At 46.8% G+C, this 23,579-nt stretch overlaps 2 protein-coding genes across 6 annotated transcripts in view; one reads left to right on the top strand and one right to left on the bottom strand.

Annotated features, from left to right (window-relative positions):
- The window catches only part of SPDL1 (spindle apparatus coiled-coil protein 1), a 1,183,111-nt gene that overhangs the window by 695,038 nt on the left and 464,494 nt on the right, over positions 1-23,579 (top strand). The gene's annotated exons all lie outside the window — the stretch shown is intronic.
- On the bottom strand, positions 9,901-11,617 carry LOC142300909 (uncharacterized). The gene is made up of 4 exons (XM_075341918.1): positions 11,407-11,617; positions 11,172-11,328; positions 10,527-11,043; positions 9,901-9,957 (listed from the first exon to the last, which is right to left on the bottom strand). The coding sequence occupies exons 1-4, from the start codon at positions 11,519-11,521 to the stop codon at positions 9,901-9,903; spliced, it is 846 nt and encodes a 281-aa protein (XP_075198033.1). The 5' UTR covers positions 11,522-11,617.

Raw genomic sequence — 23,579 nt, 5'->3', positions numbered from 1 at the left:
AGTAAAAATAATCCTAAAATATTCTTTAACTACATAAACAGTAAAAAACTGAAAAGCGATAGTGTTGGCCCCCTTAAAAATAGTCTTGGTGAAATGTTGGAGGGGGATGAGGGTAAAGCCAACCTGCTGAATGACTTTTTTTCTACGGTTTTTATAAAAGAAAATGCCATGGCAGATGACATGATCAGTGATACCATAAATTCACCCTTGAATATTACCTGCTTAACCCAGCAGGAAGTAAGCCACCGCCTCGAAATCACTAAGGTTGACAAATCTCCGGGCCCGGATGGCATACACCCCGGAGTACTGCAGGAATTGAGTTCTGTGATAGATAGACCATTATTTTTAATCTTCACAGATTCCTTAATAACCGGGTCGGTACCGCAGGACTGGCGCATAGCAAATGTGGCGCCAATATTCAAAAAGGAGACAAAAACTGAGCCGGGAAATTATAGGCCGGTAAGTTTAACCTCTACGGTTGGTAAAATCCTTGAGGGTTTCTTGAGAGATGCTATACTGGAGTATCTCAAGAAAAATAACCTTATGACAGAGTATCAACATGGGTTTATGAGGGATCGATCCTGTCAAACTAATTTGATCAGCTTCTGTGAAGCCTGGACCAGGGAAATGCAGTGGATGTTGTGTATATGGACTTTTCAAAAGCTTTTGATACTGAGCCACACAAAAGGTTGGTACATAAAATGAGAATAATGGGGATAGGGGAAAATGTGTAACTGGGTTAAAAACTGGCTCCGTGATAGGAAACAAACGGTGGTTATTAATGGTACGTACTCAGACTGGGTCTCAGTTCATAGTGGGGTACCACAGAGGTCAGTATTGGGCCCGCTTCTTTTCAACATATTTAGTAATGACCTTGTTGAGGGCATGCGGAGTAGAATTTCAATATTTGCAGATGATACTAAACTCTGCAGGGTAATCAATACAAAGGAGGATAATTTTATATTACAGGGAGATTTATGTAAATTGGAGGATTGGGCTGAGAAGTGGCAATTGAAGTTTAATGTAGATAAATGTAAGGTCATGCAGTTGGGTAGAGGAAATAAAATGTATAATTATGTACTTAATTGTAGAACACTGGGTAAAACAGAAATAGACTTAGGTGTATGGGTGGATGGTGAACTTCACTTTAGTGGACAGTGTCAGGCAACTGCTCCCAGGGCTAATAAAATAATGGGATGTATTAAAAGAGGTATAAGTGTTCATGAAAAAAATATAGTTCTACCTCTGTACAAGTCACTAGTGCGACCGCACTTAGAATACTGTGTACAATTCTGGTAACCGATATATAAGAAGGACATACCTGAACTGGAGAGGTTGCAGAGAAGAGCGACCAAGATTATTAGAGGAATGGGTGGGCTGCAATACCAAGACAGGTTATTAAACTTGGGGTTATTTAGTATGGAAAAAACGAAGGCTTAGGGGGGATCTAATCACAATGTATAAATATATGAGGGGACAGTACAGAGACCTTTCCAAAGATCTTTTTACACCTAGGCCTGCGACTGGAACATGGGGGCATCCGCTACGTCTTGAGGAAAAAAGGTTTAATCATAATCACAGACGAGGATTCTATATTGTACGAGCAGTGAGACTATGGAACGCTCTGCCGCATGATGTTGTAATGAGTGATTCACTGCTAACACTTAAACACAGCCTGGACAACTTTCTTGAAAAATTGAATATTACCAGTTATGTATATTAGATTTTATGGCAAGTTGTTGATCCAGGGAACTAGTCTGATTGCCGTAGTGGAGTCAGGAAGGATTTTTTTTTTCCCCATTGGAGCTTGTGTGCCACATTGGTTTTTTTTTGCCTTCCTCTGGATCAACATGTTAGGCTACGGGTTGAACTAGATGGACTTAGGGGTACTTTGCACACTACGACATCGCAGGTGCGATGTCGGTGGGGTCATGTCGAAAGTGACACACTTCCTGCGTCGCTCTCGACATCGTAGTGTGTAAATCTTAGATGATACGATTAACGAGCGCAAAATCGTAGTAATCGTATCATTGGTGTAGCGTCAGCGAATTCCAAAATTACACTGACGCGACGGTCCGATGTTGTTCCTCGCTCCTGCGGTAGCACACATCGCTGTGTGTGAAGTCGCAGGAGCGAGGAACATCTCCTACCTGCGTCACCGCGGCTCCCGTAGGATATGCGGAAGGAAGGAGGTGGGCGGGATGTTTACATCCCGCTCATCTCCGCCCCTCCGCTCCTATTGTTGGCTGCCTTCCGTGTGACGTCGCAGTGACGCCGCACGACCTGCCCCCTTAATAAGGAGGCGGTTTGCCAGCCAGAGCGACGTCGCACGGCAGGTGAGTGCATGTGAAGCTGCCGTAGCGATAATATTCACTACGGCAGCTATCACAATGATATCGCAGCTGCGACGGGGGCGGGGACTATCGGCATCTCAGCATCGGCTTGCGATGTCGTAGTGTGCAAAGTACCCCTTAGAGTCTCCCTTCAACCTTAAAAACTATGATACTATGATACCTTCAGCCTACCAAGCAAGCTGGTATTCAGTCTCCACCTGGGGAAATTTTGAACATTAAAGCTACCCTAGACAGACAAAGAGATCGGCACATGGTCTGTCCAAGTAATTAAACCAATATCAGCTGCCAAACAATTACTTATAGATTTGCTGTCGACCAAAAAAAAATCAATTCTACTGTATGAGCGATGCCTGGAAGAGAAAAATGTATAGTCTCTTTCTGATGCATGCAAATATCTCCAGATGTTATAAAAATGGATTCATCAGATGACATCCTTAGCATGTGGGATGTTGATGTTGGAGCAATCCATGGAGCGCATAATAGGTATATTAAAGTCTCCACAGATGATTTCTTCCCCTGTGGCAGTATCTCTGAAGGCCTGGAAGAATTTCCTAGCAAAGGTCAATTGTGAAGAATTTGGGGAGTAGGCCGTTGCCAATGTATAAGGGATGCTGTTGATATAACAAGACAAAATAATATATCTTCCATCCGCTCCATAACTGACATTTATCAATTTAATTGCTTGATTGGGATTGACATTTATAACTCCATAACTGACATTTATCAATTTAATTGCTTTAATTGGGATTGACATTTATCCCAATTTAATAATTCTTTATTAAAATGGGATAAAGGGGATAAAATCTGATTTTTGTCCCCCTACTGTACCTGGAAATTTGATTGATTTATATCAGGAAGCTGTCTTGAGGGATGTTGAATCTTTGGTATACGCCAGACCGATCCAGAATCTAAGTCAAAAAGAACAGGCTGCGATATGTATCATGCAGGGTTGGGAGGACACGGTGTTCCGTGAGGCTGACAAGGGGGGCAACGTTGTCCTCCTTCCTAAACATGATTACATTCAAGAATGCAATAGACAGTTAATGGACAGATCTACCTATTGTCCCCTTTCTGCAAATCCTATTCAAGATTTTAGGAAATCGTTGGTGCGGTTGCTGGACAAATACGTGGGGTTGGGTTTTCTGTCTCGCTCACAGGCTGATAAACTAATTCCTCCTTTTCCTACGAAGCCCCACTGGTATTGCATACCAAAAATACATAAGAGTAGGGATAATCCACCAGGTCGCCCAATAGTGGCTGGCATCGGCTCTCTTACAGAGCCTTTGTCGCACTATTTGGACTGGCTGTTAAGACCAATTTTGAGTCATATCCCCTCTTATGTTAAGGATAGCAGTGATTTTTTAACACTGCTAAAGGGTATGACATGGCAGGGGGGCTTTGCTTTAACCTCGATTGATGTGGAGAGTCTGTATACCCGCATTCCTCAGAATTTGGGTATACAGACTGTCAGAGATTTGGTGGCGCAGACTGGAAAAGATGCGCTGTTTTGTAATTTCATTGAGGAAGCCCTTGATTTCGTTTTATCTAAAAACGCCCTCATGTTTTTGGACCGTTGGTACTTGCAGTGCAGGGGTACCGCTATGGGTACCCCTGTCTCTTGTGCCATGGCCAATATTTTTTTGGGCTCCTTTGAAAACAAATATGTTTTTTCTGACACCAACCCTTTTTTGAAATATATTCGCCATTTTTTGAGGTATGTGGACGACATATTCATAGTGTGGGCTGGCACTGAGGTCCTTTTTGCAGATTTCGTGTCTTATCTTAACACCTGTAACACTATGAATATGTCTTTTACTTCTTCATATGGTGGCGATACTCTCAATTTTTTAGATATTGAGGTTTCTATCAAAGAGGGTGATATTTGTACAAGGTTGTTCAGAAAGCCGACAGCATCAAATTCCCTTCTTCATTATCAAAGTGCTCACCCACTCCACATTAAGACGGGTTTGCCCTACAGTCAATTCCTGAGAGTACGTAGAGCAAACCGTTCAGAGGAATCTTTTTTTCAAAGAACTGCTCTTTGCAGGCATTGGCATATTTTGAGGAATGATCCGGCTTTATCTGATAGGACAATTTCCAATCCTTTGGTATCATTCAGACGATGCGGCAATTTGCGGGATAGACTTGTGAGGAACCGACTTACCAATTCGGCAACTTGGCTAGATAAATGCTGCCCACCAGGGAATTACCGGTGCGGTCAGTGTCGTTTTTGCAGCCAGCATTTAAAAGGTCGCTCCATACAAGTCGGCCCGCATTTGCACACTGTCCATCAATTCATCTCGTGTAAAACCCAGTTTGTGGTCTATGTAGTTCTCTGCCCTTGTGGCAGGTTCTACATAGGCAAAACTATAAGATGTTTATATGTGCGATTCAGGGAACATTACAGTTCGATAACATCAGGGAAAGGCTCCCCCAGATGAATTTCCCATGTCCAGGAGTGTCATGATGGTAACCCCGATGTTTTGCGTTTTGCCGGCCTTAAGAAGGTCTCCCTCCCTCTGAAGGGGGGCGACCTGCACAAATTGTTATTACAAGAGGAGGCTAGGTTGATTATTAATTATGGGGCACAGGGCCCCCAAGGGTTAAACGATCGTGTGGATCTATCTGTATTCCTATGATAGTCTGTTTGTCTGTCACCCAATGCTTCATTTTATTAAAGTGTGTTTTTTATATGTTCAAAAAAAAAAAAATTTTTTGTAAATTTATGCATGGAAATGGATACATGTATTTTATATGTATATACAAATCTCCTATTTGTTTTTATGTGGTCTGGGGCAATCTGTGAGCGCTCCTTTAAAAGGGGTGTAGCCGTAGCTCCACATGTGGACCTGTGGAAGCCCAATTTGGTGCGAAACAGCTGTCGTCCATTCTTGAGGAGCCAGCTCACAGTGTGTCTCCAGCCCTCCACCCTGCACATGTTTGAATAAAGATATCCTTCACAGCGGATTGAGTGCGGTCTCTTTCTACCTTCACGCTTCTTCTTTATTAAAATGGCCACTCCTCTTTTTTTTGAGTCATTAGCAAAAAAGGCGTGTTGGAACCTTGGATGAAGTAGCTGTTTATTCTCTGTAGAAAAAAGGTGGGTCTCCTGAAAGCACGCTATATCACAGTTAGATCCCTTCACGTCTCTCCAAATCATTGACCTTTTTGCTGGGGAGTTGAGTCTGTTCACATTAATAGACAATATCTTAATTCTCATATTGGAACCGTAGGGGGGGTTAAATTTCTAGGAACGCCATGAGGGATGAGAGGGGTTAGACCAGCAAGTAATTGAGAGAAATTTCCGAAAAAAATTAAGGAACATTTGAGAGAAGAGGAACAAAAACAAAATAATTTTAACATCACGGTGTATAACCGCTCGCCATAGGCGAGAATATCAGGGAGGCTACGTGACCTGCCATGTCACATGAGCAGGGACAGTAGGTGCCATAAGCAGGAAGGAGTCCCAGCTAAGCTGCTGACCATTCAGGGTTAATCCTGTCTGGAGAGCCTCTTTGATTCTTACGCCCACCAGGGTTTGGTGGGCGGGCCATACCCCAGTCATCCAGCAATTTGCCCAGCTGAGGAGGAGTATGACATATGTGAGTGCCTCCATCTTTGAAATTTATTATCTTCACTGGAAAGCCCCACTTATACTTGATGTCTTGATCTCTAAGGAGTTTAGGAAGGTGGGCGAATTCTCTTCTTTTATTAAGAGTTGTAGCAGAAAGATCTGGGAAGACTTTTAGTCCCATGAAAGTGTCTGGCAGGGCTAGATTTCCCCTCAGTGTGTGCAGCACAGCTTCTTTTGTTTTATAGAAATTAAGTCTAGCCAGGACATCTTTAGGCAGAGCTTGATCTATGCCTTTGGATTTAGTGACTCTATGAATCCTGTCCACTATCAGGTCTCTGGCGTCCCATCCAGAGAGTGTAAGGCTGCTTTCACACATGCGGTTTCTGCAATCAGGCACAATCCGGTTTGTGCCTGATGCAACGGATACGGCAACAAATGTGCAAGAACCGGACCAACCTGATGCGGCTTTTTTCGGATCCGGAAACCGGATCCGGAAAAAGCCGCATCAGGTTGGTCCGGTTTTTGTATCCGTTCGGTACGTTTTTTGACGGATCCGTTTTTTGAAATAGATGAAAAAAAAAACAAAACACAAAACAAACAAAACGTTGATTGGCCAATGAAAAACTATATATACAGTGCTTTCACAGCTTAAGACCGCTTGAAGACAAAGAGGGAGACATGGATGCTATAATAGCAAATATATTGAAGATTTCCGTGGACTTCAATTTTGAGGCTAATCGGTTAGCGATAATTGTGCGGGAGAAAGAGCGACAGCGCATCATGCGTCAGCGACGGCGGCGCTTTTGGATACACCCATTGACAGCGCACAGAATGTCCCGTGGGGTTTATTCTACTCTATATTTAGAGTTAAGAAGACACCCCGAAAGGTTTGCCAGCTACGTACGGATGACCCCGGATTCCTTCGACGTTCTGGTTGGCTACGTGGAAGAACAAATCCGGAAGTCTGACACTTACTGCCGGTTCTCCATTTCACCAGCGGAGCGTTTGCTGGTGACTCTTAGGTAAGGCATTTTTACTGTATCTTCTTCTGTTAGGAGACTTTTACCCCTTCAGCCCCCGGGCATTTTGCGTTTTTCCATTTTGTTTTTTTACCTCTTTGTTCAGAGAGCTGTAACTTTTTTTTTTTTCCGTCAATCTTGCCATATGAGGGCTTGTTTTTTGCAGGACGAGTTGTACTTTTAAATGAAACCATAATTTTTAACATCTAGTGTACTGGAAAGTGGCAAAAAAATTTCAAGTGTGGAAAAATTTCAAACACTGTTATCGCACAATAGTTTTTTGGATATTTTATTCACCGTGTACACTATATGGTAAAAATTATGTGTCATTGTGATGCCTGAGGTCATTGAGAGTTTGTAGACACCAAATATGATTTAGTTTTACTTGCATTTTAAGTAAAAAAAAAGTCACAAGCTTGTCCAAAAAAAGGGCCACAATTTTTGCGCCATTTTTATAAACCCGTAGCGCTCTAATTTGTCTGGATCTATGTCTCAGTGACGGCTTATTTTTTGCGTCTCGAGCTGACTGTTTTAACTGGAACATTTTGTCGCAGATGCTCCATTTTGATCGCTGGTTATTGTATTTTGCGCACTTTGCAACGATCAAAAAACTGATTTTATTTATTTTTGTCCATTACGCGGTTTACTAATCAGATAATTGATTTTATATGTTGATAGGGCATTTCTGAACGAGGCTATACCAAATAGCTGTATGTTTTTATATTTTTTTTAACCTTTAAATTTTTCTGCCATATGTCAAGATCTCAGCTACGGAGCTCAGAAATGCAGATATTGTGGTTAAATTTCAATGCCGGCTGTATTCCAGCATTGAGAGGACGTGACTCATGTTAGCTACAGGCGTCATCACATGACCCTGTGCTACCATGGCAACGTGATCATGTCACGTGACTTCCAAGGGGGTCGGGGTAATTCACTGTAATGGCGGAGCGCATATACATCTCTGCCAGATTTGGGCAGCGAGATGTAAAGGGTTAATAGTCGCTGGTGGAAGCGATTCCACTCACGATTAGCAGGCACAGATGCCAGCTGTTGAAAAGAGCTGATATGTGCGCGGATGGCCACGACCTGCCCATGGCAGGGGGCGGGGCCTAACCTCACACGATCCATGACGTAGCCAGTACGTCATGGTTCGTTAAGGGGTTAAACTATTTTTTTTATTAATTGTCTTTCTTTTGACAGATTCCTTGCAACAGGAGAATCACTATCTTCTCTCCACTTCCAATTCCGCCTTGGGGTCTCCTCAATATCCGGAATTGTCCGCCATACCTGCAGAGCATTGTGGGACTGTTTGCAGGAAGAATTTATTCCACAACCCATAAGGGACACTTGGCTGCAAATTGCAGATGGCTTCCTACAAGTCTGTCAGTTTCCAAATTGCTTGGGTGCGGTGGACGGGAAGCACATCAGGATTGTGAAACCAGCGTCATCTGGATCGGAGTTTTACAATTATAAAAAGTACTTCTCCATTGTACTTATGGCCATCACAGATGCACATTACAAATTTGTAGCGGTGGACATTGGTGCCTATGGCCGCTCCAACGATTCCCAAGTGTTCAAGATGTCAGCAATGGGGCGTCAGTTGTATGGTAACACCCTTGACTTTCCACCAGAAAGACCGCTTCCGGACACCACTGGGCCACCAATGCCATATGTGTTCGTTGCTGACGAAGCTTTCCAACTTTCAGAACACCTTCTAAAGCCCTACTCGAGCAGTGGATTGACCCAAACCAAAAAAGTATTCAACTATCGATTATCCAGAGCGCGTTGAATGGTTGAGTGCTCTTTTGGTATTCTAACTGCTAAATGGCGCGTTTTATTGACCGCCATTAACCTGAAGACTGAAACTGTGGATGAGGTGATTAAAGCATGTGTCGTCCTCCACAATTTTGTCATATCTAAAGAAAGTATAAATTTTGATGAGAATGCTGAGCAAAGTACTTTGCGTGATTATACTAATGTTAGTGTTAGAAGTGTGGCTGTTTGTCGATTAAGGGACAAGTTTGCCGATTACTTCATGGCACCTGAAGGAAGACTGGAATGGCAGGATGACATGATTTAATCTTTGTAGGTAAACCACACTTCTTAGGGAACCATCTCACAAAACGACGTAGCAGCGATTCCGACCACGATATGACCTGGTCAAGATCACTGGTGCGTCACTACATGGTTGCAGGTGAGCTGTCAATCAGGCACATCTCACCAGCAACTCGTGGAAGCGATGCTGCGCTTGGTAACCAAGAGAAATATCAGGTAACTAAGCAAAATGCTGTGCTTTGTTAACCAATGTTTACCATGGTTACAAGCGTACACCGATTAGCGCTGGCTCCCTGCACTCGTAGCCAGGGTACACATCGGGTTAGTAAGCAAAGCATAGTTACCCTATGTGTACTCTGGCTACGCCTGCAGGGCACAGGCAATGGCAGCCTGAGAGCGGCGTACGCTCATAACCAAGGTAAATATCGGGTTTCTTAGTTACCCGATGTGTACCTTGTTTACGTGTGCATGAAGCAGGCCAGCCCAGCTTCTGGCAGCTGCGGACGGTCGTAACCAAGGTAAATAGCGGGTAACCAAGCAAAGTACTTTGATGTACCCGATGTGTACCTTGGTTACCAGCGTCCGCAGCTTCCAGACGCTGGGTCCCTGATCCCTGCACATTAAGATCGTTGCTCTCTCGCTGTCAAACACAGCGATGTGTGCTTCACAGCAGAAGAGCATCGAGCAAAAAAGAACCAGAGCTGTGTGTAACGATCAGCGATTTCACAGCAGGGGCCAGATCGCTGCTCAGTCACACACAGAGAGATCGCTAATGAGGTCACTGGTGCGTCACACAAACGGTGACTCAGAAGCGATCTCGCTATGTGAGAAGTACCCCTTAGATTCGTAATTACTGTTTTAAAGTCTACTTCCTTTTATTATACCTTGTATTTTTTTTTTAAATTTGTTTTATTATTGTTAAACCACATTTTACCTTCATACCATAACATTTTTGCTGATTAAAAAAACCACACAATAAATCTATAAACCAAAAAAGTATTTTTTATTATATAAATTAATTTAACGGAAAAATTATAAATTAAAAAATTCTTGGGTGGAGATAGTACTGGAGGGGCTGGGGCTGTCAGATGGGAACACTTGGACAGTGGGAGTATGGAGGGTGGATGTTGGTGAGGGTGAAGGAAAACAAGAAAGAGAAGGTGAAGTAGTGGTGGTGGAGAAACAAAGAGGAAAAACAGGAGATGGGATGGGATTTGGTAAGGATTGAGGTGTGGAGTGGAGGGATTTGGTGACAGAAGAGGTGGTGGTTGAAGGAGAGTGTTGTAGTTGGGGCAGGATGGGTGTGGAAGGAGACTGGGGGTACTGGGCAGGGAGTGGACGCACAGATGTTGTGGTTGGGAACTTGTATGGGGCTGGATGCTGGAACGGGGCTGGATGCTGGTATTGTATACTAGTGGGAGGAGGGACATTGGCTGCAGGGGGGGCAGCTGCGGGAGGAATTAGGGTGGTTGGAGGTGGTTGGGGGGTAACCTGCGCCAGAGCTTTGTGGGTGGCTTGCATTACATGCATCTGCTGCTCAGGAGAAAGGTTTTCCATGTGCTCGAGGGCTGCTTGGAAAAAACAATGATTGGTTGACTTTCTTGCATCTAAATGCAGCCTGTCCAGACGCGTGCACAATTCATGCGTATTGCTCTGCATGGTGTTTTGCACCAGGCTGAATGCAGCACTCGTTTGCTCATAGAGCAATTTGATTGCGTTCTGGAAGGCTGTATTTAGATGCAAGAACTCGGGCGCATAGCTCCTATCCAGACCTCTCTGACGCTGCCGCCTAGAACCCAAAGGTGTTCTACTGAGGGCAGCAGTGTCAGAGGGGTGGGGTAGGGGAAAAGCTAACTCGTCAGCAGCAGCTTCATGTAACGAAGCCTCACCACATGCTCCAGCGCTTGTGAATGGCACAGAGGGACCAGAAGACAGGGAAGGTGCAGAAGGGTGGGGTCTGTCCAAGTGTTCCCCGGTGGCGGACTGTGTTGGGATCGCTTCAGGACGGTTTGATGCTGGCTCCCGGGTGCTGCAGACTGTGCTGTGGAAGAAAGGAAACAAACAAAAAAAAATAAATAAATTATATTGCTATTGCCTGTCTCTTGCTGAAACTCAAAAGGTTACACATGTAAACAGTTTAACTTTGTACATGTTGTGTGAAATATTTACCTTCTGCACGCCATTGTTGTCCGGAGGAACGCCAACACTCGGAAATACTTATATCTTGAGACGCGTCCTCCGGATCCACTCGGGGCCAGCATCTCTTTGTTCAACTCCTTCTTGAAGCAATCCCTGATGGACCGCCACCGGTTCTGAACTTTTTCCCCTGAAAAGTGAAAACACAATGGTTAGTATACAAAACATTACATCATGCAACATAACCTACTGAACTGTGAATACTTACTTGCTCGATTCTGGGCACTAGGATTGAGGTCCTCCCAACCTGTCACCACTTCACGGCAAACCTCCTCCCATAGCCGACGGGTTACAACCGAATCAGCGTGGCGGCGGTCACCCATATTCCACAGCAGCTCCCGTTCTCGAACCTCATCGATGAGGAGGTCGATGTTGTTAATACATCCGGCCTCCTCACCGTCCGAGTCAGGAGCATGCTGTGAAGCCTGTTGAAAAACAGATAAACAAAAAAAATTACACAAAAATGACAATGAAGTAAATAAAAAAACAAAACAAAAACAACTTACACTTTGACCGCCGCGACGATTATGCTGACGACCACGGGAGGTGGTGTTGGGAGGAACTCTACCATGAGCCCCAGAATCGGAAGCCTGAACAAAAAAAAAAAAAAAAAAGCTTGGATGTGTCGGGCGCACTGTGGATGTGTCGGGCGCACTGTGGATTTGTCGGGCGCACTGTGATCTTTCTGTGATGTATTTAAAATAAACTTACACTCTCTGCGCCCACTCCTTGTATCTCTCCACCCCTCGCGTCCCCTTCTGGAAGCGCCTCAACTTCATATTCCTGTTAAATAAAAAGGTAAATCGATTTGTAATATATTTTGATTGTTAACCCCTTCAGGCCCAGAACATTTTCCCTTTTTTATTTTTCCTCATATGAGGGCTTGTTTTTTTGCAAGACAAGTTGTACTTTTAAATGAAACCATAAGTTTTACCATATAGTGTACTGGAAAAAAGCAAAAAAAATTCCAATTGTGGAAACCCTGCAAAAAAAGTGTGATCACACAATACTTTGTCATATTTAATTCACCATGTTCACTATATGGTAAAACTAATGTGTTGTTGTGATGCCTGAGGTCGTTGCAAGTTTGTAGACACCAAACATGTATAGTTTTACTTATATGTACGGTGTTTACAAAATACCACGGGCATATACATCTCGCTGCCAGACTTTGGCTGCGAGATGTAAGGGGTTAAAAGTTGCGGGTGGAACGCGATGTCACTCATAACTTGCAGGCACACATGTCAGCTGATAAAAACAGCTGATATGTGCGCGGATCACCGCAACCTGCCCTTGGCAGGGTGCATGGATTAACCATACACGATCCATGACAAATCTATCTGTCGTGAATGGGTGAAAACAAAAAAAAACCAAAAACCTCATTTCGCTGAGAAGGTGCAGGAGGGCTCCCAGAAGAAGACATTTTTGCTGGACTTTTCCTGCAGCTGGTGCCGCCGGCCGTGTGGTGCCGGTGGTGCCTGCGGCCGGTTGGTGCCTGCCTGTTGCTGCCTGCGGCCGGGTGATGCCTGCTGGTGGTTGATGACGGTGGTGCCTGCGGCCGGTTGCTGACGGTGGTGCCTGTTGGTGCCTGCGGCCGGTTGCTGCCTGCTGCCGGCGGCCGGTTGCTGCCTGTGGCCGGGTGTTGCCAGGTGGTGCCTACTGCCGGTGGTGCCTGTGGCCGGTTACTGCCGGGTGGTGCCTGCGGCCGGTAACTGCCGGGTGGTGCCTGCGGCCGGTAACTGCCGGGTGGTGCCTGCGGCCGGTAACTGCCGGGTGGTGCCTGCGGCCGGCAACTGCCGGGTGGTGCCTGCGGCCGGCAACTGCCGGGTGGTGCCTGCGGCCGGTAACTGCCGGGTGGTGCCTGCGGCCGGTAACTGCCGGGTGGTGCCTGCGGCCGGTAACTGCCGGGTGGTGCCTACTGCCGGTGGTGCCTGCGGCCGGTTGCTGCCGGGTGGTGCCTGCGGCCGGTTGCTGCCGGGTGGTGCCTGCGGCCGGTAGCTGCCGGGTGGTGCCTGCGGCCGGTAACTGCCGGGTGGTGCCTGCGGCCGGTAACTGCCGGGTGGTGCCTGCGGCCGGGTGGTGCCTGCGGCCGGGTGGTGCCTACTGCCGGTGGTGCCTACTGCCGGTGGTGCCTGCGGCCGGTTGCTGCCGGGTGGTGCCTGCGGCCGGTTGCTGCCGGGTGGTGCCTGCGGCCGGTTGCTGCCGGGTGGTGCCTGCGGCCGGTTGCTGCCGGGTGGTGCCTGTGGCCGGTTGCTGCCTGCTGCGGGTGGTGCCTGCTGCCGGGTGGTGCCTACTGCCGGTGGTGCCTGCGGCCGGTTACTGCCGGGTGGTGCCTGCGGCCGGCAACTGCCGGGTGGTGCCTGCGGCCGGTAACTGCCGGGTGGTGCCTGCGGCCGGTAACTGCCGGTGGTGCCTGTGGCCGGTTGCTGCCTGCGGCCGGTTGCTGCCTGGTGGTGCCTGCGGCCGGTTGCTGCCGGGTGGTGCCTGCGGCCGGTTGCTGCCGGGTGGTGCCTGCGGCCGGTTGCTGCCGGGTGGTGCCTGCGGCCGGTTGCTGCCGGGTGGTGCCTGCGGCCGGTTGCTGCCGGGTGGTGCCTGCGGCCGGTTGCTGCCGGGTGGTGCCTGCGGCCGGTTGCTGCCGGGTGGTGCCTGCGGCCGGTTGCTGCCGGGTGGTGCCTACTGCCGGTGGTGCCTGCGGCCGGTTACTGCCGGTGGTGCCTGCGGCCGGTTACTACCTGCTGCGGGTGGTGCCTGCGGCCGGTTACTACCTGCTGCGGGTGGTGCCTGCGGCCGGTTGCTGCCGGGTGGTGCCTGCGGCCGGTTGCTGCCGGGTGATGCCTGCGGCCGGTTGCTGCCGGGTGGTGCCTGCGGCCGGTTACCTGCCGGGTGGTGCCTGCGACCGGGTGGTGCCTGCGGAAAGTTGCTGCCGGGTGGTGCCTGCGGCCGGTGGTGCCTGCGGCCGGTTGCTGCCGGGTGGTGCCTGCGGCCGGTGGTGCCTGCGGCCGGTTGCTGCCGGGTGGTGCCTGCGGCCGGTTGCTGCCTGCGGCCGGTTGCTGCCGGGTGGTGCCTGCGGCCGGTTGCTGCCGGGTGGTGCCTGCGGCCGGTTACTGCCGGTGGTGCCTTCTGCCGGGTGGTGGCCTGGCGGTGGCCTTGGGGTGCCTGGCGGGCAGAGGGGGTCTCGTCTGGTCGGGGATATAGGACTCACGGGCGGGCAGGAGTTATGGTGCTGCTTCTCTCCTCGTCTGTGTGGGACAGGAAGTGGAGGCAGGAAGTAGGCTGGGGGAAATAGACCGAGCATGCACAGTGGCACAAAAACCACATGCGGCGGCCGGATGCAGTTTTTGCCGCAGGACGCCGCATGCGGCGCCCATAGGCATGCATTGAAAATCGCGCCGCATCAAACGGATGCGGCGCTATGCGGTTTTTTTTGCCGCACAAAAAAAGTGCCAGGCAACGTTCCATCCGGCCGCCGCATCGGCTAAATCTGCCGCATGCAGCAAAAACCGGACGGAACGCAAGCCCATGCGGCACAATACGGCACTAATGTTAGCCTATGCAAAAAAAACGCAACCGGCGGGAAAAAAAACGGTTGCGTTTTTTTCTGCAAAGTGCCGGATTGTGCCGCACAGGAAAAACCGGATGTGTGAAAGCAGCCTAAGCTGCAGAAACTTGTGGAAGTATTCTCAGAGGTCTTTATCTGCTACTGATGAGGGAATCCCATTGATTTTTAGGTTATTTCTTCGGGATCTGTCCTCTATATCACTGATTTTAAGTTTCAGTGACTCCACCTCCTTTTCTAAAGCTGTGAAGCTGTGTTGGCATCTATCAAATTGTTATGTGATGTTGCAAATTCAGCCATTTTAGTTTTTACATGCTCTGTACGATCTCCCAGAGACCTGATCTCCTCTTTCAGCTCTCTGACTATTTCTCTGAGATCACTCTGCAGGGAAGCCCTCAGTGTTTTCAGCAGGGATTGCATTGTTTCCTCTGTGAGAGGAATGCCTGTGCTGCCTCTCAAGCAGCCTGTATCTCCTTGTGAGGAGCGGGAAGAAGCTGAGGGGGACGCCGGTGCCATCTTGCTTGGTGAGGAGAGATCCCTATCCCGGGTGTAGAAGTCTGTGAGCTTGGCTGGAGTGCTGTTTTTTTTTTAGGTCTCCCCTTAGGCATCGCTGGGGGCTGAGGTTACTCACATCTCCTATAGCTGGTAATCCTGTTGTCTGTGAGCTGTTAAGAGCAGGTTTTATCCTGCTACAGCACAGAGCTCTCTTTTCAAGCAGCCGTTGACATCAGCGTGCAGGCCACGCCCCCAAAATTATTGTTCTTTAGGCAAAAATCCAATGTATCATTTTAGAACCTAAGTCCCGGAGTGTCTCCTTAATGAAAGACCAATTCACTCTATCAAAGGGCTTTTCTGCTTTGTCAGACATGAGCATAAGGTGCTGGGACTGTATTTAAACCCTATGTATAATATTGAATGCCTGTGTAGTATTGTCCCTAGCTTCCCTGCTTCTCATAAAGATCTAGTTGGATAATGTCCATCAACAAAGGAGATAATCTATATGCAATAATTTTTGCAAACAATGTAGTGTCCCTGTTAAGCAGTGATCTAGATATATAATTTGCAAATTGGGATGGGTCTTTCCAGGGCCAGCTGCAGGTTTTTGTGGGCCCTGGGCAAAAGAGTCTCAGTGGGCCCCATCCACACACAGACATGCACAGATACATACACATACAGGCATACGTGCACATACTTATTTAAAGAGAAAAACACAAAAACACATATAAATAGACATAAATCTATACACAGTCATATACACTGACATACGTAGATATATACATCATACATGCACACACACATTATTTTTATATATTTATACTGTTTATATATTTCTAATATTGGGAAGCCGGCAACAGCCTCATTCAACTCCCCGCTTGTCTAACAGACTTGGCCGCACATAGAGCACACTAACACTGCTGTATTTATATCACAAGAGAGGCTGGGGACATACACATTACTGGGGGGAATACATATTACTGAGGAAAGGGGTATTCAGCAATAGGGGGCATACAGCTCTAGAGGAGATCAGTGACTCTGAGGTGGGGGGGACAAACAGCTGTGAGTTGGGGGGTGACATGCAGCTCTGGGGCTATACAGCTCTGGGGTGGGGAGGTACATACAGCTCTGGGGGGTATACTGCACTGGGGTGTGGGGACATACAGCTTTGAGGTGGTATACAGCACCTGGGTGGAGGGGACATACAACTCTGAGGGTATAGTAGTATGCAGCCCCCATATTCCTCCATATAGTGTTATGAAGCCCCCATTGTCCTCCATATAGTATTATGTAGTTCTGATATGCATTAATCAGCCCCCAGATAGCACAATGCAGACCCAGATAGCATTAGGAATCCTCATGTAGTATACAGCCCCTATATAGCACAATGCAGACACATATAGCATTAGGCACCTTCATGTAGTATACAGCCCACATAAAGCACAATTCAGACCCAATAGCAATAGGCATCCTAATGTAGTATACAGCCCCTATATACCACAGTACAGAGCTAGATAGCATTAGGCACCCTCATGTAGTATACAGCCCGTATATACCACAGTGCAGAGCCAGATAGCATTAGGCACTCTCATGTAGTACACAGCACCTATATAGCACAGTGCAGACCCAGGACAGCCTGTATATAGCACAGTGTATATAGCACAGTGCAGAGCCAGATAGCAGTAGGCACCCTCATGTAGTATATAGCCTGTATATAGGAGTCTGTATACAGCACAGTGCAGAGCCAGATCGCAGTAGGCAGCCTCCTGTAGCATACAGTGATTAATACTCACTTTTCCTCGTTCCCCCGCTACTCCAATCTCCTCGGCCCGTCCACTGCTGTCGCTCGCTCTGATCTCACTGCAGGCGCGCGGTGGTGACGTCACCGCTCTCCGCTGCAGTCCTGTCAGAGCACAGACAGTAACAGCGGAAAGAATGATGAGAGGGAGCGCGCTACTGCTCACTCTCTCATCACTGCTCTCAATTGTATCTGCAACTGCGATGCCGAGACAATTGAAAGCGCAATCCTCGGCGGGGGGAGGTGACAGCGCGGGCACCGGGCCCCCCTGAGTAGCGGTGCACCACTCCTGCCACTGCGAGTGGGCTCCCCCAGCAGCTCATGGCCCCAGCATTTGACGGGGTTTGCCGGGTGCTGATTCCGGCCCTAGATATTTCTCTCCCTTATAAATAACTGATTCATGAGTTTGTAATGAGTTCCTCAGGAAGCAAGAGCCATCAGAGATCTCATTGAAATTGGAAACAGATAAGGGGCAAGGGACTCCAATAACTGTGTCTATTTTAGGTTAAGGCTAAGGACACAAATGACAATATTACATCTGCATTACAGCGGAGTGCAGTGTGATATATACATTAGCTGACAATGGAGGAGATGGGGAGTTTTTAGTCCCTTTCTCTCCTCCGCAGCACCCGCCCAGTCCTCTGCGGCTGTTCTGCGATCGCAGGATATCATCACAGTGGCATGAAACACAGCTTACACTCCAGCAGAGCCGGAACCGAGTGTCATGCGATGCACTCGCAGTAGTGCTTGTGTGGCCCCAGCCTAAGGAGAAGCCTTCTGGGCTTCTCTGGTTTGGACTCTTTAATGGCTGTTCTTAGTTCTCCTTCACCAATCAAGGGCTTCTGTGTCTGCTTCCAAAAGATTAGGTAGACCAGATTCTTTTTTTTTACTTATCTTTTGAACCAGGATTGGTTGAGTCTACCAAGTAAAGGGAGGAATAGAAGGTTGTAAACATGTCAGCGATATCCAGAAGTAAATGTCTGCATCTCTACAATGGTTCTAAATTGAAGGGTATACAAATTTTGTTTTGTTACTCTAAAGCTCTCGCTAACAATTTTCCACTTTTATTACCATGTTTGTAATAATAATGACTGCACTTGGTAGTCAGATATTACTTTATGTAAGAGTAAACATTGAATGTTTAATTGTAAGGGTCTTCCTTATACTACGAGAGAGTTAATTTGTGATCTCTACAAATCGCCATGCTCTCCCAGCAGACAATTGATCTCATAAATACTTTCATGCTTTACATGAGCCCCATCCTTAAACAGAACTCCCCTGACCATGCACATGTACAGTATGCAATCCACACAACACAAAGATCAATTTCCTCAATAAAGTAGACAGCGAAGTAGGTGTCAAGAGACATCTGCAAGTCTGACTCAATTATGGTGTCATCGAGAAGAGGCTAGTTCAAGCACCAGTGGAATTACTTGGCTCGGAAAATAAGTAATACAGTGGAACCTTGGTTAACGAGAACAATCCGTTCTGGGAGTGTGCTTTTTAACCAAGTTACTCGTTCAGCAAAGCAAGATTTCCCATAGGAAATCACTGCAATGCACACAATTCGTTCCACAACTTGTTAAATATCCCATCCTGTTCCCCTATTTTGTCATTCAATACATGCACAAACACACACAAACACACACAAGCACACACGCACACGCACATATTATGCTCACCTTACCTTCCGTTCCATCGCCAGTCTTCTGGCACTTGCTGTTCGCTGGTACGGGCTGTGTATTGGGTAACCATCACAACGAGGGAGGAACTTCCGCTGCCAGAGCACTGATGTCAAAGGCAGGAGCCGCTTGCCTCTGATTGGTCAGCAAGCTGCTTTTGAGTAGCGGTGACAAAGGAAGTTCCTGCTTCGTCGCTATGGTTGCCGATGCACAGCCTATACCGGCGAACTACAGGACCCAGGAGGCTGGCGATGGAACGGAAGGTACACATATTATGTTCACCTTACCTTCCGTTCCATCGAAGGCCTCCTGGGTCTTGTAGTTCGCCGCGAGGATTCCTCCCTTGTCGTGATGTACCGGGGAACTACAAGAACCATGAGACCAGCGATGGAACGGGAGGTAAGGTGAGCATTATACTGTATGTGTGTGCGTGCGTGTTTGTTTATGTGTGTGTTTTGTGCCTGCTTGTGTGTGTTTGTGTGGACTGCAAGAGTGAGTTAGAGCGCGGTGGATGTACGGAACCGGAAGTGTGTGCGGTGAGTATTTTGCTCGTACAGCAAAGCTTTCTCGGAAACAAAGTTACAAATTTACAGAAAGCTTTGCTTGTTAACCGAAATTCTCGTTAACTGGGTTGCTCGTTAAGCGAGGTTCCATGGTATAATGGAGACACTAACGAGCACATGGTCTGAGAATAAAATAGTGTCATTAGTTGCCTTTTTAAGCAAAGTGATGTTTTATTAAAAAGTAATCCCAGTATATACATCATGAGTTACTCCCCCGTACCTAGCATGACACTTGATCTATTAACCTACAACCATGAAGTCAAAAATTACCTGTAACAGGCGTCCAATCTACCTACATAAACGATTGGTGTTGGCAGCTAATGCTCCTTGTTTTATTGTTGAGCTTAACAGTAACTGTACCAGAGGTATATGTTTATTCCATGCCCTGGATGTGATGACATATGCACAGTACCTGTGAGTTCCCCAATACTCGGCTTGGTAGTGGAAACAGCCTAATCCTCATATCTAAATGTCGGTCAAATGTGTAATTGTCCTGAAGATAGGAGGCAACAGAAGGATAGTTTGACACACCCCACGGACGGCAGGTAGGCAATGGCCCACAGGAAAGGCCGTGGTTTCTGGTCCTCAGGTAGGTCTCAGCTGTCAGTGTTAGGGTGGGTCGACAAGAGTTGGCTCGGATGATCCCTTCATCGCAGAGCATTCATAAAAGGTATCCCAAACAGTGGCTAATCAGTAATAGAGATGAGCGATTCAGATCAGCAAAGATCAGAAAATATTAAAATTGTATGATTGTTGGCCACATCAGGATCGGACATCTGATCATTTACCGCCAAAGTCGATCATCTTCACAAGAATTGGTAAATGTTCGGATGGTAAAAAACATCCGCTCCCTGCCCATAACAGCCATTTCAAGTATTGGCATGGCTGTGATTGACAACTGTAAATAAATAAAACAAAGCCAAAGGGTTAAAGCAGGACATATTTACTGAGTTTTCCGTGGCAGTAGCACTACTTTCGGGGCCGACAATTATCTGTAATGCATAATGACTGCTTTCTCCATTCACCAGCATTTCTGATTGGCTACTGTCAGACCGTGGCCCCAGACAGCATCTGTGATTTGGTTGAAATCAGCCGCTGTGTGCAGGTTTCTATCGTGGTATAAAATAAATTGCTGTATGGCAAAAAAACACTTCACTACCACATGTGGTATGATGCGGTAGTGATGTGATTTTTTTTTCCCAGGAGGTGTAGATAGGGTGCAGGAATATGGTGTAAAAATTTCAGTACAAAATGTACATCTCTTGGCAAAAAATGCACAAAAACGGTTCAACACTGTTTTGGTTCAGTTTTCTTTCAGAAGGTGAAAATGTGGTGCTTAAATCTGGTGCAGACATCTCGGCACCAAATTTGCACCTCCTGGAAGAAAACTACACTGAAATGGTGTCAAAACCATTCCTGTGCATTTCTTTGCTAAGAGATGCAGATTTGGTGCTGCAATTTTTACATTATATTCCTTCACCCAATCTACACATTTTGGCAAAAAAAACACATCACTACTGCATCATACTGTATGGTGTAAAAATGTAAACACTAAATCTGGATCTCTTGGGAAAAATAACTTTGTTTTCTGCCAGGAGATGCAGATCTGTGAACTAAATGAGAGTTCATTGAAGCCACCTGAGGTCAGGTTACCTGCGGTCAAAAGTGGAGGGTCCAGGTGTAACCGCAACTTACGTACCTGAGTGACATCACTGATCATCAGGGCTCAGTCTCTGCTTGAACCTAACAGCGTTTGGTCATATACTGTGATCGTGCGCGCTGTGTCTTCAGTAGTGTAGCAGAGCTGGAATCGTTGTGGGACCTCATGTGAATTACGTTGGACTTGGGTGTTTTTGGGATTAATAAAGGAAGGAAAGAGGGTGCTTTTTTATCAAATTTTAAATAAAGGATTTTTTTCAGTGTTTCTTTCTCTTTTCACTTGCAGATTAGTTATGGGGGTCTCAGACGCCTCCCATCACTAACCTAGGGCTTAGTGGCAGTTGTGAGTTGCCATTAACCCTTTATTACCCTGATTACCACAGCACCAGGGCAGTCGGGAAGTGTCTGGTAAAGTGCCAAGATTGTCTCATTTAATGTATGCTACAATCCTGGGCAGTTGCAGGCTGCTATTTTTAGGATTGGGGAGACCAATAAACATGGGTTTCCCCTGCCTGAGAATACCAGCCCCAAGTGTAGGGTTTTATCTTGGCTGGGTATTAAAATTGGGGGATCACACAATGAATTTTTTAAATTATTTAACCCCTTTCTGACCAAGGACTTACCGGAACATCCTGGCAATCGTAGTGGCACAAATTTCTGTGCTCCCGTGATCAAGGCCAGCGACTCTGCTTACCCGACAGCCGAGGTTTTGGCCCTCATAGTCAGGGATGGTGCAGGAGAAGACACGCTGAGTCCAGGATGCAGTGTGTGCGGATCATGGTCACATAACCTAAATCTCTGAAAAACGTGTATCAGACAGAAGTCCCAATGGAAAATTCACTGTAATGAGGGAGACACTTTGATGTCACTTCTGGCCTGTGGTCCGGCGGTGTCCATCTTTTTACACCTCTTTTTAGGCATGCACAAAAGTGTCAGTCATCAACATCACCTTTGAAAAGATGGAGACCACTGAACAGAGGCCAAATGGAGTCTGGAGTAGCTCTGCTGCCTCACTAGTGAATGGACCCATTGCAGGTTTCACCTGAATCACATACAGTGCCTACAAGTAGTATTCAACCCCCTGCAGATTTAGCAGGTTTGATAAGATGCAAATAAGTTAGAGCCTGCAAACTTCAAACAAGAGCAGGATTTATTAACAGATGCATAAATCTTACAAACCAACAAGTTATGTTGCTCGGTTAAATTTTAATAAATTTTCAACATAAAAGTGTGGGTCAATTATTATTCAACCCCTAGGTTTAATATTTTGTGGAATAACCCTTGTTTGCAATTACAGCTAATAATCGTCTTTTATAAGACCTGATCAGGCCGGCACAGGTCTCTGGAGTTATCTTGGCCCACTCCTCCATGCAGATCTTCTCCAAGTTATCTAGGTTCTTTGGGTGTCTCATGTGGACTTTAATCTTGAGCTCCTTCCACAAGTTTTCAATTGGGTTAAGGTCAGGAGACTGACTAGGCCACTGCAACACCTTGATTTTTTCCCTCTTGAACCAGGCCTTGGTTTTCTTGGCTGTGTGCTTTGGGTCATTGTCTTGTTGGAAGATGAAATGACGACCCATCTTAAGATCCTTGATGGAGGAGCGGAGGTTCTTGGCCAAAATCTCCAGGTAGGCCGTGCTATCCATCTTCCTATGGATGCGGACCAGATGGCCAGGCCCCTTGGCTGAGAAACAGCCCCACAGCATGATGCTGCCACCACCATGCTTAACTGTAGGGATGGTATTCTTGTGGTCGTATGCAGTGCCATCCAGTCTCCAAACGTCACGTGTGTGGTTGGCACCAAAGATCTCGATCTTGGTCTCATCAGACCAGAGAACCTTGAACCAATCTGTCTCAGAGTCCTCCAAGTGATCATGAGCAAACTGTAGACGAGCCTTGACATGACGCTTTGAAAGTAAAGGTACCTTACGGGCTCGTCCATTGCGGTGGAGTATGTTACTTATGGTATTGACTGAAACCAATGTCCCCACTGCCATGAGATCTTCCCGGAGCTTCTTCCTTGTTGTCCTTGGGTTAGCCTTGACTCTTCGGACAAGCCTGGCCTCGGCACGGGTGGAAACTTTCAAAGGCTGTCCAGGCCGTGGAAGACTAACAGTAGTTCCATAAGCCTTCCACTTCCGGATGATGCTCCCAACAGTGGAGACAGGTAGGCCCAACTCCTTGGAAAGGGTTTTGTACCCCTTGCCAGCCTTGTGACCCTCCACGATCTTGTCTCTGATGGCCATGGAATGCTCCTTTGTCTTTCCCATGTTGACCAAGTATGAGTGCTGTTCACAAGTTTGGGGAGGGTCTTAATTAGTCAGAAAAGGCTGGAAAAAGAGATAATTAATCCAAACATGTGAAGCTCATTGTTCTTTGTGCCTGAAATACTTCTTAATACTTTAGGGGAACCAAACAGAATTCTTGTGGTTTGAGGTGTTGAATAATAAATGACCCTCTGAATAAACTTTTCACAATTTAAAAAAAAAATAAAAAAAGAAATAACATTCTTTTTTGCTGCAGTGCATTTCACACTTCCAGGCTGATCTACAGTCCAAATGTCACAATGCCAAGTTAATTCCGAATGTGTAAACCTGCTAAATCTGCAGGGGGTTGAATACTACTTGT

The sequence above is a fragment of the Anomaloglossus baeobatrachus genome, chromosome 4, assembly GCF_048569485.1.
Source record: "Anomaloglossus baeobatrachus isolate aAnoBae1 chromosome 4, aAnoBae1.hap1, whole genome shotgun sequence".
In the NCBI taxonomy this organism is placed as follows: domain Eukaryota; kingdom Metazoa; phylum Chordata; class Amphibia; order Anura; family Aromobatidae; genus Anomaloglossus; species Anomaloglossus baeobatrachus.
This window is presented reverse-complemented; position numbering and strand designations above follow the sequence as displayed.